The 20,070-nt window shown below is 43.7% G+C and overlaps 1 protein-coding gene across 1 annotated transcript in view; it reads left to right on the top strand.

The window, feature by feature from the left end:
- LOC139538851 (5-hydroxytryptamine receptor 2A-like) overlaps positions 1-17,820 on the top strand; it is a 30,881-nt gene extending 13,061 nt beyond the window's left edge. The window contains exons 2-3 of the mRNA XM_071341340.1: positions 8,330-8,530; positions 16,061-17,820. Coding sequence (XP_071197441.1) covers positions 8,330-8,530; positions 16,061-16,917 — 1,058 coding nt within the window. The 3' untranslated portion in view covers positions 16,918-17,820. The remainder of the gene's footprint in view (positions 1-8,329; positions 8,531-16,060) is intronic.
- Positions 17,821-20,070: the final 2,250 nt, after the last annotated feature.

The raw sequence follows: 20,070 nt of genomic DNA, 5'->3' as shown, positions 1-20,070 counted from the left end.
CCCCAAGCAGACACATCGATGGCCCTGAACGAACTTTATCTGACTCTATGTAAACTAGAAACCACACACCCTGAGGCTGCATTCATCGTAGCTGGGGATTTTAACAAGGCTAATCTGAAAACAAAACTCCCTAAATTCTATCAGCATATCGATTGTGCTACCAGGGCTGGTAAAACCCTAGATCATTGTTATTCTAACTTCCGCGACGCATATAAGGCCCTCCCCCGCCCTCCTTTCGGAAAAAGCTGACCACGACTCCATTTTGTTGCTTCCTACAAACAGAAACTAAAACAAGAAGTTCCCGCGCTCAGGTCTGTTCAACGCTGGTCCGACCAATCTGATTCCACGCTTCAAGACTGCTTCGATCACGTGGATTGGGATATGTTCCGCATTGCGTCCAACAACAACATTGACGAATACGCTGATTCGGTGAGCGAGTTCATTAGAAAGTGCATCAGTGACGTAATACCCACAGCAAAGAATAAAACATTCCCAAACCAGAAACCGTGGATTGATGGCAGCATTCGCGCGAAACTGAAAGCGCGAACCACTGCTTTTAACCAGGGCAAGGTGACCGGAAACATGACCGAAATACAAACAGTGTAGCTATTCCCTCCGCAAGGCAATCAAACAAGCTAAGTGCCAGTATAGAGACAAAGTAGAGTCGCAATTCAACAGCTCAGACACAAGAGGTATGTGGCAGGGTCTACAGTCAATCACGGATTACAAAAAGAAAACCAGCCCCTTCCCAGACCAGGATGTCTTGCTCCCAGACAGACTAAATAACTTTTTTGCTCGCTTTGAGGACAATACAGTGCCACTGACATGGCCCGCTACCAAAACCTGCGGGCTCTCCTTCACTGCAGCCGAGGTGAGTAAAACATTTAAACGTGTTAACCCTCGCAAGGCTGCAGGCCCAGACGGCATTCCCAGCCGCGTCCTCAGAGCATGCGCAGACCTGCTGGCTGGTGTGTTTATGGACATATTCAATCAATCCTTATCCCAGTCTGCTGTTCCCACATGCTTCAAGAGGGCCACCATTGTTCCTGTTCCCAAGAAAGCTAAGGTAACTGAGCTAAACGACTACCGCCCCGTAACACTCACTTCCGTCATCATGAAGTGCTTTGAGAGACTAGTCAAGGACCATATCACCTCCACCCTACCTGACACCCTAGACCCACTCCAATTTGCTTACCGACCAAATAGGTCCACAGACGACGCAATCGCAACCACACTGCACACTGCCATAACCCATCTGGACAAGAGGAATACCTATGTGAGAATGCTGTTCATCGACTACAGCTCAGCATTTAACACCATAGTACCCTCCAAACTCGTCATCAAGCTCGAGACCCTGGGTCTCGACCACGCCCTGTGCAACTGGGTACTGGACTTCCTGACGGGCCGCCCCCCCAGGTGGTGAGGGTAGGTAACAACATCTCCACCCCGCTGATCCTCAACACTGGGGCCCCACAAGGGTGCGTTCTGAGCCCTCTCCTGTACTCCCTGTTCACCCACGACTGCGTGGCCATGCACGCCTCCAACTCAATCATCAAGTTTGCGGACGACACTACAGTGGTAGGCTTGATTACCAACAACGACGAGACGGCCTACAGGGAGGAGGTGAGGGCCCTCGGAGTGTGGTGTCAGGAAAATAACCTCACACTCAACGTCAACAAAACAAAGGAGATGATTGTGGACTTCAGGAAACAGCAGAGGGAGCACCCCCCTATCCACATCGACGGGACAGTAGTGGAGAGGGTAGTAAGTTTTAAGTTCCTCGGCGTACACATCATGGACAAACTGAATTGGTCCACCCACACAGACAGCGTTGTGAAGAAGGCGCAGCAGCGCCTCTTCAACCTCAGGAGGCTGAAGAAATTCGGCTTGTCACCAAAAGCACTCACAAACTTCTACAGATGCACAATTGAGAGCATCCTGTCGGGCTGTATCACCGCCTGGTACGGCAACTGCTCCGCCCACAACCGTAAGGCTCTCCAGAGGGTAGTGAGGTCTGCACAACGCACAACGCAAACTACCTGCCCTCCAGGACACCTACACCACCCGATGTCACAGGAAGGCCATAAAGATCATCAAGGACAACAACCACCCGAGCCACTGCCTGTTCACCCCGCTATCATCCAGAAGGCGAGGTCAGTACAGGTGCATCAAAGCAGGGACCGAGAGACTGAAAAACAGCTTCTATCTCAAGGCCATCAGACTGTTAAACAGCCACCACTAACATTTAGTGGCTGCTGCCAACATACTGACTCAACTCCAGCCACTTTAATAATGGGAATTTATGGAAATGTATGTAAAAATATATCACTAGCCACTTTAAACAATGCCACTTAAAATAATGTTTACATACCCTACATTACTCATCTCATATGTATATGTATATACTGCACTCTATATCATCTACTGCATCTTGCCATCTTTATGTAATACATGTATCACTAGCCACTTTAAACTATGCCACTTTATGTTTATATACCCTACATTACTCATCTCATATGTATATACTGTACTCTATACCATCTACTGCATCTTGCCTATGCCGTTCTGTACCATCACTCATTCATATATCTTTATGTACATATTCTTTATCCCTTTACACTTGTGTGTATAAGGTAGTAGTTGTGGAATTGTTAGGTGAGATTACACGTTGGTTATTACTGCATTGTCGGCACTAGAAGCACAAGCATTTCGCTACACTCGCATTAACATCTGCTAACCATGTGTATGTGACAAATAACATTTGATTTGATTTGATTTGAACTTCCTGACTGATGTCTTGAGATGTTGCTTCAATATATCCACATAATTTTCCTGCCTCATGATGTCATCTATTTTGTGAAGTGCACCAGTCCCTCCTGCAGCAAAGCACCCCAACAACATGATGCTGCCACCCCCGTGCTTCACGGTTGGGATGGTGTTCTTCGGCTTGCAAGCCTCCTCCTTTTTCCTCCAAACATAACGATGGTCATTATGGCCTAACAGTTCTATTTTTGTTTCATTAGACCAGAGGACATTTCTCCAAAAAGTACGATCTTTGTCCCCATGTGCAGTTGCAAACCATAGTCTGGCTTTTTTTATGGCGGTTTTGGAGCAGTGGCTTCTTCCTTGCTGAGCGACCTTTCAGGTTATGTCAATATAGGACTTGTTTTACTGTGGATATAGATACTTTTGAACCTGTTTCCTCCAGCATCTTCACAAGGTCCTTTGCTGTTCTTCTGGGATTGATTTGCACTTTTCGCACCAAAATACGTTCATATCTAGGAGACAGAACGCGTCTCCTTCCTGAGCGGTATGACAGCTGCGTGGTCTCATGGTGTTTATACTTGCATACTATTGAACCAGACTTGTGGAGGTCTACAATTGTTTTTCTGAGGTCGGCTGATTTCTTTTGTTTTCCCATGATGTTAAGCAAAGAGGCACTGAGTTTGAAGGTAGCCCTTGAAGTACATCCACAGGTACACCTCCAATTGACTCAAATGATGTCAATTAGCCTATCAGAAGCTTCTAAAGCCATGACATAATTCTCTGGAATTTTCCAAGCTGTTTAAAGGCACAGTCAACTTCTGAAAACAATTGTTGGAAAATTGACTTGTGTCATGCACAAAGTAGATGTCCTAACCGACTTGCCAAAACTATAGTTTGTTAACAAGAAATTTGTGGAGTGGTTGAAAAACAAGTTTTAATGAACCCAACCTAAGTGTATGTAAACTTCCGACTTCAACAGTAAATTAAATTAAATCCACGTGGGTACTGTAACTTAAATTGCATTTGAGTTTCCATGCATAATTTACTCAAGAGTCACACATCTCAAGTTTGGATTCAGACGATAAAAAATAGTTTTTTTTCATAGGATCTCGTAAGAAATACTACAGTATACGGTTTTATTATAGTATCTCATACAGGCAGTATGAGGTTGAGTTATTGGACAGAGAGCAGACGTGTTCCCATGGCACCAGACGTCTGAGGTTCACATGATCCGTCACTCATCAGACAGGTGAGAGACGAGAGAACCCAACCAGCTAAAGAGGGCAACGTGAGATATGAATTACTGTACATCTATGCTCTCACTCTCCCTCCCCACCCTCCCCACTCTCTCTCTCCGGTCTCTCGCCTGGGTGTATTCGTTACGGAAACGGTTTACCGTTTCAGAACCAAATGGAAGCCAACAGAGCAAACCAGAGATTCCAGTTGGATAGATTCAGGTACAGTGGATTCGGAAAGTATTCAGATCCCCTTACAGCCTTATTCTAAAATGGATTAAATTATAATTGATTGGAGTCCACCTGTGGAAAATTAAATTGATTGGACTTGATTTGGAAAGGCACACACCTGTCTATATAAGATCCCACAGTTGACAACGCATGTCAGAGCAAAAACCAAGCCATGAGGTCGAAGGAATTGTCCGTAGAGCTCTGAGACAGGATTGTGATGAAGTACAGATCTGGGGAAAGGTACCAAAAAATGTCTGTAGCATTAAGTCTCCAAGAACAGAGTGGCCTCCATAATTTCTTAAATGGAAGAAGTTAGGAACCACCAAGACTCTTCCTTGAGCTGGCCACCTAGCCAAACTGAGCAATTGGGGGAGAAGGGCCTTTGTCAGGGAGGTGACCAAGAACAGATGGTCACTCTGACAGAGCTCCATAGTTCCTCTGTGGAGATGGGAGAACCTTCCAGAAGGACAACCATCTCTGCAGCACTCCACCAATCAGGCCTTTACGTTAGAGTGGCCAGCTCAAGAGTGGCCTTTACTGAGGAAGCCACTCCTCAGTAAAAGGCACATGACAGTCTGCTTAGAGTTTGCCTAAAGGACTGAATGTCCATGAGTGGCCCAGCCAGAGCCCGGAGTTGAACCCAATGGAACATCTCTGGAGAGACCTGAAAATAGCTGTGCAGAGACGCTCCCCATCCAACATGACAGAGCTTGAGAGGATCTGCAGAGAAGAGCAGAGAAGAATGGGAGAAACTCCTCAAATGCAGGTGTGCCAACAAGCTTGTAGCGTCATACCCAAAAACACTCAATGCTGTAATCGCTGCCAAAGGTGCTTCAACAAAGTACTGAGTAAAGGGTCTGAATACTTATGTAAATGTAATATTTCCGGGAGGGTTCTGGGATACATTTGCAAAAATGTAGAAAAACCTGTTTTTGCTTTGTCATTGTGGGATTTTGTGTGTACATTGATGAGGGGGGAAAACAATTGAATCAGTTTTAGAATAAGGCTGTAATGTAACAAAATGTGGAAAAAGTCAAGGGGTCTGAATACTTTCCGAATGCACTGTAGGTCCCTCCCCGTTTCGTTCGTTTCCGTTTAAGAAACGTTTTGCAACAGAATTGGCGGATGAATTCCCTTCTGCTCTCCCTCCTTCTTTCTCTCTCTCCTCACCTGCTCTGCCTTTCACCTCTCTCTCAGGCAACTTGTTCATTTGGACTGTATTATTCCTGTCATTGTGCCATCAGAGCAGCGTGGAATAGACTGACACTCTTTGAGCCTGAAGATGACACATTGGCAAATTGCCTTCTACTCTCCTCTATTCTCTCTCTCATCTCCAAATTCTCTCCAGCTCTCCTTCTAAAGACACACCTGATTTAAAGCGTAGTATTATCATTACAAACATATTTCCTGGCTGTTTCAACATACACACACTCACATGGTCCAACGGTGTGTTTCTGGGTTCTGCACCGAATGTAATAACTGATTCTAGTCTTTTCAAAGGAGCAGACCTCTTGATGTTCTGAATCAGAATCACAATCGAAAGGCCTTCCAGCCATTATACAGGATTGTTTTTGTCAGAACACAGACATATTGTTGGAATAACCTGTCATTGTTTCACCCATTGTATTGGCCCTGGTGGATTAGAGTTCTGTGAGCTTTCATGTCAATGAGTTGATTTCACATGTTCTTGGAGAGATAGGCTTTATTAAATTGGATTAATTCTGTATGGTAACCTTTTTGAATTTCTACAGATGGTCTTTTCCAAGTGGACTTAAGTGGAATCCGGCCAAAAGAAGTGTCAAACATATGGCTTGCGTTTTAAAAAGAAAAATACATATTTTGGGGGGAAGCAAACTCAATTTACTTTAAAACAAAATCTAAACTGTCTAGAAATAATAATGGACCTACATTCATACAGTTTCTTGACTGTGTCCAGCTTGCTAATAATCACCGGAATGAAAACAAGACAGTCAGGGAGCATCGGAAATTCCCAAAACGTTGGATAGAGGACTATTTTTTGCCTCTTCTGACGGCGAGGAAATATAACACATTTTCAGTGAGGCCCTCCGGACCTCGTTGAAGACCAAACGCGGCCCCCGGGTGCAAAATGAGTTTGACACCCCTGATCTAGACCTACAGAGGCAGAGAGCGAGAGGAGAAGGGGGAGAAAGGGAGATGGAGTAAAGAGAAACATGTTAGAAATACACTATTCACCCCTGACACAAGGCAGCACTGAGGAAGTACTAAACCAGATAAAGTCAGAAAGAAAACCTGTTCAGAATTCTTTATGCCGGTTGGGTCCACATAATTTAACAAATCCTTTAGCGGTCTCTGGAGATACTCTTTTTGTCTGTCATTGATGAAAGACTTGGTGTATACACTGTGTGGTCATGAAGGTCTCTAGCTCACCATGTCTCTAGCTCACCATGTCTATTCCTCTCTCCTTCTCCCACTATCTTTCACTGGTCCTCTCTCTTTCCCATTCTCTACCCCTCTCTCTCTCTCTCCCTCTTTCTCTCTCACCATTCCTCACTCTGTTTGGTAGGAAATACAAATGCAGCTTTGGTCAGGGGGAAGGCAAACAAGCCTGAAGCTGTCAGCAAGTTTGAGGAGAAAAGCGCTTTCATTTGTCTCCAGTGCCCAAATTGATGCCCCTGCCAATATCTGCATGGACATATACAGCATCCCTCTGTGGAACTTAACCAAACGTGTCCTCTTTCTTAGGGTGTTCAGACAAGCGTGTGCACTTCTCTGCCTGAGCTGTGAAATACTGCAGTGTCAAGTGTTTTTGGGTTTCTGAAAAGTAGTAGTGAAAATATGTTACTTTTCAGCAGTCTTCTTTTCACTGGGGTTATTGGTCGCTCTGCGAACAGCACTGAAGGGTAATTCACTGTGGCTGCTCTGCAAGGCCTTAAACCAGCATCATTAGGCTCTCTCTGCTTCTCTGGCTGCAGGTCAGAAAGACTCATTTAGGCTAAATCCTACAGGGTGGGATGGAGACAACTCAGGCAGACTGATTAGAGATAAGGGAATGTACTACACTATATTGGCTGCAGGTGACACATCATCATTATAAGATCCTAATCCGCAAACATGGACTGCCTCCATTTTATCCCCCCTACCCTATTCCCTCTATCTTCCCTCCATCCATTTCGACATTCAGATGGGCAGACCAAAATATATCTTACCACAAAGAGGTGCATGCTGAGACAGCTGGATGTCTAATGACTTTCTACCTCAGAAAGATGAAAGAGGGAGATAGAAGAGAGAAAAAGGAAGGAAGGGATAAGGACGAAAGACATGCAACGGAAAGAAGAGAACGAGAAAGGCAGAGCGATAGAGAGGGAAGAAGAGAAAGAGACACACAGTCAGTCCGTGACCATGGTGATGACAATGAGTCACTGAGTCCAAATAAACAGGCTTTATGTAAGGTTCTCCTTCACCTGGAGGAGAGGAGCGAGGGAGTCTGACTTCCCCATGGAGAGAGAGAAATAGAGGATAAAATGGAGAAACAGTGTAACTGCCACGTCTGACTGTGGATGCAAAAGTGACATTCCCTATCTCCAGGTTATTATCCAGGCAGAGTATTTGTTTTGGCCTGGTGTGGGGATCTGTCGCATACTATCAGATTCTGCTGCCTGGTCTTTATTCGGCACGTTACTGTGTAAACTTTTAATTTGGAGGTTGTATTAAGTTTTGTCTTTGTGGGGGATGTAGTTACAGTTTCTCAAGAGTAATATTTTATTATAAAAAGCCTTCTACATTCTGTGAAAGGCTGCCTTGCGCTGTGTGTGTTAACCTCAGTGTGTATGTGTCTTAAAGTAGCTTAAGTCTGTGTTTTAGAGGGTTTGGTTCCACACATCTGAGGCTTTCTATTTGATGTATTTTGGTCACCTCATAAGAAGCTTTTTAGTGGATATTACTACCCAACAACTCTGTTAAAAAATGTCGCAATGCCACTGCAAATGTGTTTTACAACCAACTCCAATTTCATAAAAACGAATCTGTGTTAAAAGTCTCACATACTGTATATTGTGTAACTGTCCCATTTTTTTCTTCTCCAGAGTTCATTGTTTTCTCTGTGTTCCCCCCTACAGACTACTGGTGGCCCCTGCCCTCTGACCTGTGCCCTGTCTGGATCTATCTGGATGTGCTGTTCTCCACAGCCTCCATTATGCACCTGTGTGCCATCTCTCTGGACCGCTACATTGCCATCAGAAACCCCCTCCACCACAGCCGCTTCAACTCCCGAACCAAGGCCCGCCTCAAGATCATGGCTGTCTGGACCATCTCTGTGGGTAAGAAACAGGAAGAAAAGCCTGTACAAGTACACTACCATTCAAAAGTATGGGGTCACTAAAAAATGTCCTTGTTGCTTGAAAGAAAAACACATTTTATGTCCATTAAAATAACATCAAATTGATCAGAAATACAGTGTAGACATTGTTCATGTTGTAAATGACTATTGTAGCTGGAAACGGCTGATTTATGGAATATCTACAAGGGGGGAAAAAAGGGGCCCATTATCAGCAGCCATCACTCCTGTATTCCAATGGCACGTTGTGTTAACTAATCCAAGTGTATCATTTTAAAAGCCTAATTGAGTGGGAGGCCCCGGTGCACAACTGAGCAAGAGGACAAGTACATTAGAGTGTCTAGTTTGAGAAACAGACGCCTCACAAGTCCTCAACTGGCAGCTTCATTGTGGCTTTTTCTTTGCATCTCTGCCTAGAAGGCCAGCACCCCGGAGTCGCCTCTTCACTGTTGACGTTGAGACTGGTGTTTTGCGGGTACTATTTAAAGAAGCTGCCAGTTGAGGACATGTGAAGCGTCTGTTTCTCAAACTAGACACTCTAATGTACTTGTCCTCTTGCTCAGTTGTGCACCGGGGCCTCGCACTCCTCTTTTTATTCTGGTTAGAGCCAGTTTGCGCTGTTCTGTGAAGGGAGTAGAACACAGCGTTGTGCGAGATCTTCAGTTTCTTGGCAATTTCCTGGAATGGAATAGCCTTCATTTCTCAGAACAAGAATAGACTGACGAGTTTCAGAAGAAAGTGTTTCTGGCCATTTTGAGCCTGTAATCGAACCCACAAATGCTGATGCTCCAGATACTCAACTAGTCTAAAGAAGGCCAGTTTTATTGCGTCTTTAATCAGTACAACAGTGTTCAGCTGTGCTAACATAACTGCAAAACGGTTTTCTAATGATCAATTAGCCTTTTAAAATTATAAACTTGGATTAGTTAACACAACGTGCCATTGGAACACAGGAGTAATGGTTGCTGATAATGGGCCATACACCTATGTAGATATTCCATAAAAAAATCTGCCGTTTCAAGCTACAATAGTCATTTACAACATTAACAATGTCTACACTGTATTTCTGATCAATTTGATGTTATTTTAATGGACCAAAAAATTTGCTTTTATTTTAAAAACAAGGCAATTTCTAAGTGACCCCAAACTTTTGAATGGTAGTGTATATGCTGCTCCCTTGAGAGAGACAGACAGAGACCATGTGTCTGTATTTGTTAATATAAAGTGTGGTTGTCAGGGGAGGGGCATATTTAGAACCAAGTCTTTGTAAAACACTCCCACATTTGAACATTTTACTGTTGGATATGGGCAAGGCAACAGGCGCCATGGGGTGAGAGCAAAGGAGGGATGGAGGCTGTGAATGAGGGAATGAAAGGAGAATGACTCATAAGCAACTGTAATTTGAGTTTTAAGGTCTATATTATTTAGCGTAAAAGCCAAGGCGACTGAACAATCAGGACTTTATAATGGCCTAGTTGATATCCAGCTGATCAAGTCAATGGCCTAGCATGAAAAGGAAATGATTGAGCCACTAATGCAGTCTGGTGCATCAAGCCATCAGACTTAGCTCCATACAGAATAAACATGTGTCATGTACAGTGGCAAGAAAAAGTATATGAACCCTTTGGAATTACCTGGATTTCTGCATAAATTTGACATAAAATTTGATCTGATCTTCATCTAAGTCACAACATTAGACAAACACAGTGTGCTTAAACTAATAACACACAAATTATTGTATTTTTCTTGTCTATATTGAATACATAATTTAAACATTCACAGTGTAGGTTGGAAAACGTGTGTGAACCCCTAGGCTAATGACTTCTCCAAAAGCTAATTGGAGTCAGGAGTCAACTAACCTGGAGTCGAATCAATGAGACTGGATTGGAGATGTTAAAGCTGCCTTGCCCTATAAAAAAACTCACAAAATTTGATTTTGCTTTTCACAAGAAGCATTGACTGACGTGAACCATTCCTCAAACAAAAGAGATCTCAGAAGACCTAAGATTAAGATTTGTTGACTTGAAAAAACTGGAAAGGGTTACAAAAGTATCTCTAAAGGCCTTGATGTTCATCAGTCCACGGTAAGACAAAGTGTCTATAAATGGAGAAAGTTCAGCACTGTTGCTACTCTCTCTAGGAGTGGCCGTCCTGCAAAGATGACTGCAAGAGCTCAGAGCAGAATGCTCAATGAGGTTACGAAGAATCCTAGAGTGTCAGCTAAAGACTTACAGCAATCTCTGGAAGATGCTAACATCTTTGTTGACGAGTCTACAATACGTAAAACACTAAACAAGAATGGTGTTCATGGGAGGACACCATGGAAGAAGCCACTGCTGTCCAAAAAAAACATTGCTGCACATCTGAAGTTCGCAAAAGAGCACTTGGATGTTCCACAGCGCTACTGGCAAAATATTCTGTGGACAGATTAAACTAAAGTTGTGTTGTTTGGAAGGAACACACAACACTATGTGTGGAGAAAAAAAGGCACATCACACCAACATCAAAACCTCATCCCAACTGTAAACTATGGTGGAGGGATTATCATGGTTTGGGACTGCTTTGCTGCCTCAGGGCCTGGACAGATTGCTAGCATCTATGGAAAAAGGAATCCCCAAGTTTATCAAGACATTTTGCAGGAGAATGTAAGGCTATCTGTCCGCCAATTGAAGCTCAACAGAAGTTAGGTGATGCAACAGGACAACAACCCATTAGACAGATGTAAATCAACAACAGAATGGCTTGAACAGAAGAAAATACGCCTTCTGGAGTGGCCCAGTCAGTCCTGACCTCAACCCGATTGAGATGTTGTGGCCTGACCTCAAGAGAACGGTTCACACCAGACATCCCAAGAATATTGTGGAACTGAAACTGTTTCGTAAAGAAGAATGGTCCAAAATTCCTTCTGACCGTTGTGCAGTCTGATCCACAACTACAGAAAACGTTTGTTTGAGGTTATTACTGCCAAAGGAGGGTCAACCTGTTATTAAATCCAAGGGTTCCCATACTTTTTCCAACCTGCACTGTGAATGTTTACACGGTGTGATCAATAAAGAGATGAAAAATTATAATTGTTTGTGTTATTAGTTTAAGCAGACTGTGTTTGTCTATTGTTGTGACTTAGATGAAGATCAGATCAAATTTTATGACCAATTTATGCAGAAATCCGGGTAATTCTAAAGGGTTCACATACTTTTTCTTCCCACTGTATGTTGCGTGAAAGCCAGCACAGCCAACTATTTCTGTATCGAAGCTGAAGCTGCTGCTAAAATGAGACATGCCCTGCTGTAGGAGTTATCAACTTTTAGGGTTCAAATAACCAGACGTAAATTTGTATATAATTTAAGAATATTAGAGGGTGATCAGATCAAAAATAAAAACTGCCTGTCAGACTTGTGGCTCCTTTCCATTGCTTCAAACCAATGCCTCAATACCACCACTAATGATCCAGTCATGCTGGTCAATACCACCACTAATGATCCAGTCATGCTGGTCAATACCACCACAAATGATCCAGTCATGCTGGTCAATACCACCACAAATGATCCAGTTATGCTGGTCAATACCACCACTAATGATCCAGTCATGCTGGTCAATACCACCACAAATGATCCAGTCATGCTGGTCAATACCACCACAAATGATCCAGTCATGCTGGTCAATACCACCACAAATGATCCAGTCATGCTGGTCAATACCACCACTAATGATCCAGTCATGCTGGTCAATACCACCACTAATGATCCAGTCATGCTGGTCAATACCACCACTAATGATCCAGTCATGCTGGTCAATACCACCACTAATGATCCAGTCATGCTGGTCAATACCACCACTAATGCTCCAGTCATGCTGGTCAATACCACCACAAATGATCCAGTCATGCTGTGTAGAGACCCCGGTAGGCAGGGAGAGACATTGTCACATAGAACCAGGGAAGCAGAGAGAGACAACACACAACGTGGGGAGGAATGAACCCCTAATATGACTCACCATTCCACAGGTTCCAGGCCCCAGGCGGAAAGTTATCATATGATACGCTGCTGCCTGCAAATTAAATAAGATAGTCACTGCTGCTTATCTTCATGTTATGTATCATCCCCCTCTCCTCTCGTCCATCTGTACACGGCAGACCGAGAAAGAGAAGAGAAATAGAAGCTGAAGTGTAGCTGATGTTACACAGAACTGAGATGATGTATGCTGTTAAATAAACCCTGGAACAGTGCTGCTACTGCCCAGCCTATTGTACAAGACTCCTACCACAGAGAGAGATCACTGAAGACCTTACAAAATCGCACCGATACACAGAACACACGTCTACACGTACACACCTCATCCTGTACAATGAATGTGTGCACGCACATACACACATTACACACAAACAAAGTCTCACACACACTGCGTGGCCATGCACGCCTCCAACTCAATCATCAAGTTTGCGGATGACACTACAGTGGTAGGCTTGATCACCAACAACGACGAGACGGCCTACAGTGAGGAGGTGAGGGCCCTCGGAGTGTGGTGTCAGGAAAATAACCTCATACTCAACGTCAACAAAACAAAGGAGATGATTGTGGACTTCAGGAAACAGCAGAGGGAGCACCCCCCTATCCACATCGACGGGTCAGTAGTGGAGAAGGTGGAAAGTTTTAAGTTCCTCGGTGTACACATCACGGACAAACTGAATTGGTCCACCCACACAGACAGCGTTGTGAAGAAGGCGCAGCAGCGCCTCTTCAACCTCAGGAGGCTGAAGAAATTCGGCTTGTCACCAAAAGCACTCACAAACTTCTACAGATGCACAATCGAGAGCATCCTGTCGGGCTGTATCACCGCCTGGTACGGCAACTGCTCCGCCCACAACCGTAAGGCTCTCCAGAGGGTAGTGAGGTCTGCAGAACGCATCACCAGGGGCAAACTACCTGCCCTCCAGGACACCTACACCACCCGATGTCACAGGAAGGCCATAAAGATCATCAAGGACAACAACCACCCAAGCCACTGCCTGTTCACCCCGCTATCATCCAGAAGGCGAGGTCAGTACAGGTGCATCAAAGCAGGGACCGAGAGACTGAAAAACAGCTTCTATCTCAAGGCCATCAGACTGTTAAACAGCCACCACTAACATTTAGCGGCCGCTGCCAACATACTGACTCAACTCCAGCCACTTTAAAAATGGGAATTGATGGAAATTATGTAAAAATGTACCACTAGCCACTTTAAGCAATGCCACTTAATACAATGTTTACATACCCTACATTACCCATCTCTTATGTATATATACTGTACTCTATATCATCTACTGCATCTTGCCATCTTTATGCAATACATGTACCACTAGCCACTTTAAACTATGCCACTTTATGTTTACATACCCTACAGTACTCATCTCATATGTATATACCGTACTCTATACCATCTACTGCATCTGCCATGCCGTTCTGTACCACCACTCATTCATATATCTTTATGTACATATTCTTTATCCCTTTACACTTGTGTGTGTGTGTAAGGTAGTAGTGTGGAATTGTTAGGTTAGATTACTGTTGGTTATTACTGCATTGTCGGAACTAGAAGCACAAGCATTTCGCTACACTCGCATTAACATCTGCTAACCATGTGTATGTGACTAATAAAATTTGATTTTTTTTTGATTTTGACACGAGTCCACACCCTCACACTGACACACACCTCAAATCGCCATGACCAAGGAAAGTTCCTGGGCCATGACCAGGACATAAAAACATTTCATATCAACCAATCATTTTTGTAAGACCGCAAAGCTCAATTAAATAATAATACTCTTTGGTCTTTGTAACCTGCAGTCTTTCTCTTTCTATTAAATCATTCAGGAGCTTCCTGCAGCTTCCCGTATTTCTGTCATGTTGTGATGTGTCTTCCCTGGAGCTGTATCTCTCTCTCTTCAGACACACTGGGTATAGTTTCCTAGAGCAAAGAAACACGCAATTACCAAAGGCATAACAATGTACATGTTGACATCAGCAGTTCAATGTCAATGTAACTGCCACAGAAAGATTTTGTGCAAACATGGAGGGATAATTAGCTGAGCTGTATTTATTGGAATACATTTCTTCTCTTAGCATTTCTTCTTCCTGAGGTTAAGCTCAAGTTTTGGGAAGGGTGAGCTGATCCTAGGTCTGTGTCTAGTGTAATCTCTAACCCGGAGCTCAGTGTATCTGTGGCTCTGGTATTGACGTGTTAGTGTGGAAACATGGCAGAGATGGTTGAGATGTCTGGATCAGGTATGTGTTCTTTGGCCTTTCTCCAACTGCAGGGCAAGGGAACCCAGGGAACCACTGAGCACACACCCAGGGCAATGTGAAGCTAGTCCAAACAACCTGTAATACTAGGGAAGAATGAAGTAAAGATACAGGAACATAAACAAAGGCTTACATTAAGAAATGTTGGACTTAAGTCATATGATTGATTCAGGGTTCCATGGTCATCTGGTAGCAAAATATTGTCTTGACTGCTTCCACATCCCAACCCACACACAATAAGAATTCTCTTTCTCAACTTGCTAATACTCTTGACGAAATTGCATTACTGCATTTTCTCTAAGCCAGCCAAAAAATAGTGGTTAAGAAAACATCAACTCAAAGAAAAACTCCACCTTTCTCTCTCCAAGCCCCTCTATCTTTTGAGGAAGGAGATTGTCAGGAGGAAGAGAAAGAGAGAAAATGTCTATTTAATTTCAGAATTCTGCAGGCGTGTTGATGGATGTTTGCCTCTTAAATTTGACAGGTCTGTAGTAAAATGGTGAAAAAACTAGTGACTATTTAATTCCTTCAGATCTGGATGCCAGACCAGACAGAATTGGGGAAATAGGCTAATGCCCTTGCAAATGTGAGGTTGTAAATCATTAAATCTGTTACCAAAGCCTAAAGCGATGTGATCTTAATTGGAGCTGGTTCTGGCAACTGTCCCCGTCTATTTTCCTGGTCTAAGCCCCAAAATGGCCGTCAATTTCAGGCCAGTTGAACTCCCTCCCTAAGGTTATTAGTCTTTGCATCTCACTGTGTTGCAATGGGGATGAAAGCCTTAGTGAATGGCTCCAGATGCTTCTGTCCCTCTCCTTCACAAATCCAGTTATTGGACACTAATGACACTAATGCTGGGCCTGTGAGGGGAAATTGCAGGGTTTATCTGTCCTGGTGGGCACACAGTAGTGATATGAGGACTATTGCATTATTGATGCCAGAGGATCCTGCCGTGGTGGATTGATTTATGGTGGGAATGCGCAACAGGTGTGCTTTGCCCATAGAATGATCTGTACATTATAGGGCCAGACTTTTTGATATTACTGGCACAATCTTGAAGTGCCACACTGCTATTTACCGTTTAGGCAGAGACAAGCTGTACAAAATTGCTTTTACTTTTTCAATTTGAAATCTTAAATAAGAAGTGGAACACATGTAAGCACGCATGTACACACACACACACACACATCTCATACTAAACTAACCTCTCTCGCCTCCGTGTCTTTCTGTAGGTATCTCCATGCCCATCCCCGTCCTAGGCCTGCGGGACCACACCAAGGTGTTTAAAGAGGGCAGCTGCCTGCTGACAGACGACAGTTTCGTCCTGGTGGGCTCCTTCGTGGCCTTCTTCGTCCCCCTCACCATCATGGTGGTCACCTACTTCCTCACCATCAGCGCCCTCCAGAACGAGGCTACCCTCTGCCTGGACCAGCTGGTGCCCCGGCCCAAGAGGATCGCCACCCTGAACCTGGGCTTCCTCCCGCAGGGCTCACTCTCCTCAGAGAAGCTCTTCTTCAGGCGTTCGCTCAGCCGTGACACGGGAGGGGTAGGAGGAGGGGTCGGCGGGGCCGGTGTGGACCCGCGGTACGGGCGTCGCACCATGCAGTCAATCAGCAACGAGCAGAAAGCCTCCAAGGTCCTGGGAATGGTCTTCTTCCTGTTCGTGGTCATGTGGTGTCCCTTCTTCATCACCAATGTGTTGGCGGTGGTGTGCGACCCTGTGAACTGTGATCCGGGGGTGATGGGGGGGCTGCTGAATGTGTTTGTGTGGGTGGGATACCTCTCCTCAGCCATCAACCCTCTGGTGTACACTTTGTTCAACAAGACGTACCGTGCAGCCTTCTCCCGCTACGTACGCTGCCAGTACAGCCCGGAGAGGAAGCCTCTGCAGCTCATACTGGTTAACACCATCCCTCCGCTGGCCTACAACTCCACCCACCTGCCCCTGGAGGAAATGGGGTCCCTCGGGAATGGGGTCCACAGCGGTGGAGGACCCAGGGACTCCCTACGAAACCTTGTGAGGACCAAATCAAACTCAGACAAACACAAGGCAACCAGGGACAAAGATGAGAGCATCAGCTGTGTGTGAGGCTGTGAGCCTGTAAGGACTCAATCTCCCATAATCCTAGTGGAATGTGCTGGGTTTTTATTAGATTTCCCATCTCAATCTTGTTTTGGGAGGGAAACACTGGGAACGGGGGTTCCTGTGCTGGAGCATGCTCAGTAGTTCCATGGTGAGACTCATGCTGCCAGGAAACAGGGAAATAGGAAACAGGAAGAACAGAGAGAGGAAAGACAATACCTGCCTCACAAACACTTAAACTAGTAACACCAGAAGAGAACAACTGAGCTAATACTATATTATCAGCAACAGCCAGTCCCCCCCCCCAAAAAAAAACAAACACCACAGACAAAATCTATATTTGTGTATACATTGTGCACATAACATACAGGTATTTATTTCTGTTTTTGTTGTCATTAACCGAAGAGAAAGACCTATCTTGTGTTTTCCTTGACGCAGTATTAAAATACAGAAATGTGTAATGGTGGGATGTAGGCTAAATGAAGATATGTTGAGGGATTCCTAGGCATAGCTCAATGGACTAAACAACCTTACTTTTAAAGGCATGGGACTCATTTGAACTACGTGTTGTTGTACCTACAGTATGATTGATGTGATGTGTTGTTATAACCCCTCCCTCTTATTCATGGTGAACCCACCATCTCGACTTTACTACAAGGTCCTCTGATCTCAACCCTACTCAAGCGTTGAACTGATGTTTAAAAAATATATATTTAAAAAAATATCTTCAATAAAATGTTGATGTTGCCTGGGTAATCACGTCTAACTCCAATGGAAAGAGTTGTGTTATTTGATGGAGTTTATTGTGGCATCGATATTACCAGGGGGGCAGCCAACGTACAATTTTCTTCTTGACACAAATGAAATGATTTCTGTTTCCGATCAAAGTAAAATAGAAATTGAAGCCTTTATGAGTGTGTGGTAGTCATTTTCTTAGTGTGTATGTCTGACTGGTCAAAGCAGACCTGGTTTTTAACTGCAGTGTTTGTAAGTGTTTGGGCAAAGTACGGTAACACTTTAATAATAAACCATTTATAAGGGATTCACCATTTATTAACCATTACTAACCATTACTACCACATTTGTAAATCTTAGTAAGCTAGTTGTTCATAAATGTATACATATTTCCCTAAACATCCTGTGTTGTGATTATTCTTTTACCAGCTACTGCAGGAATGTCTGCCAATGGCATGCCCATCTTTTTGTGAGAAGATGCAACCTGATCTCCTAGTTTCAATTACACTGGTCACTCAAAACATTTATGAAGTATTTATGAAGCATAAATAGTGCTCGCTTTAGATTAGGGGCTGCAACAATACTTTACCAATGATTAGTAAATGGTTTATTAACGTGGGAGTAATGATTAATAAATGGTGAACACACGCTTAATAAATAGTTTATTACGGACCCTTAAAATAAAGTGTTGCCAAACTAACATCTCATTTAGGAGTTTTATCCTCAACACTTGGGGGATAAAACGTGTTGGTCGGTAACACTTATGGATAGTTTCACACATGAATGGAAACACTCACGCAGATGTGCACACGTACACACACACTTTTGTGATTCGAATCAATTAGAGAAGCCACGACTGTTTTCAATCTGCTTCCATCTGATTATCACACACAGACTGACTGACACAAAATAAATATTCACAGCACTTCTAAAAAGTGAAGCTGTGTGTGTGTGTGTGTGTGTGTGTGTGTGTGTGTGTGTGTGTTTGTGTGTGTGTGTGTGATGCAAATAAATTGCTTGTCATGTGAAAGTTTGAGTGCTTGTTTGGGTGAATGTCTGATCAAGTGTCTCATAACGTTTATGAGATAATGATGATCATTAATGTATGAGTCACATCCATAAAGGCAGTGTGTGGTGGCGTGAACCGCCAGTCCCGTGGCTGCTATGTATTAGAATTAGCTTAGAGCACTATGTGGGCGCGGGAGCGCACACACATACACACACAATTACCCTTCACCCATCTCTTAACCCACCTTTCATGCTCCCCAATCCCTCTTCATTGAAGTTACCCACTCACCACTACATTATTCACAAAGGCTGTCAGCCTGATCATTATAACTTCTTCACCATTTAACAACATACCTGGATGATTCTCCAACAAGAAGTAGGAACAGGTCATGTGCCATCAAGAAAAGAGCAAATGTCCCAAATGTCACTTGCCTAGTTAAATAAAGGTTAAATAAAAATACCAAAAATTGCCCAATCAGCATAACTTAAAACCCAACATAAGTACATAATAGATACATTATAGTTACAACATGAAGGCCATTCCCAGCCTGGAGACTGTGGTCAGATGGTCCTCCCTCTCTTACATCATAACATGACTCAGTCACCTATGGTGACGTTAGGAGAAGTAGAGGATAGAGCTGCAGGGGTTTCATTAAGGTCACATTAATTCAACAATTTCACTGGAATCGCTTCAAAGCTGGGTGCGGAGAAGGGATGAATTCATTCGAAATATGAGGAGAGAGGGAAGGTGGGAGGGAGAAGGACAGAGGAGTGAGGAGAAAGGGTACGGTAGGCACCTATCCTATTCTCAATGGTTTCTTTTAGGGACTGAGCTTGTGTCAGTCTATGAAATGATTAAATCAGGAAGTGAGAGAAAGAGTGGGACTGGATAATGGGGAGAAAGGAGCGTAGGAGACCTAAACAAACTGAAAAGGGGATAAAAGAGAGGCAGAGAGGGAAGAATGAGAAAGAGAGCAAGAGAGAGAGGGAGAGAGAGAGAGAGTGCGAGTGAGTGAGAGAGCGAGCTAGCGAGAGGGAGATGCTTTCAGAGTGCTAGCTACTGTGACTCTAGTTTCAATCATAAAGGTGGACAGGTGAGGGTTTTTTAACAAGGCTGAGGTGTTTATCCTTTATTTCAACAAGCATTTGAAAATGTTCTCACAGAGAAGGAATGATTACCGTTTCTATCAAGGGCTTTAATCTCTAAATAATCTCATTCAAGCTGTTTTCCTGAAAACAGTTTTTGTGTATTTGGCTCTGATTTTCACAGCTGCAGAGCAGTTTAATCGATTCCTTTTCATCTGTCGCCATATACAAATTACTCATATTTGATAAATAGGCATTTAAAGTGCATGGAGTAGGGATTAATATTAAAATGGATTTTACACAGACAAAATATCAATATGCATTTTAATA

Source organism: Salvelinus alpinus, chromosome 14, assembly GCF_045679555.1.
Source record: "Salvelinus alpinus chromosome 14, SLU_Salpinus.1, whole genome shotgun sequence".
NCBI lineage: Eukaryota > Metazoa > Chordata > Actinopteri > Salmoniformes > Salmonidae > Salvelinus > Salvelinus alpinus.
This window is presented reverse-complemented; position numbering and strand designations above follow the sequence as displayed.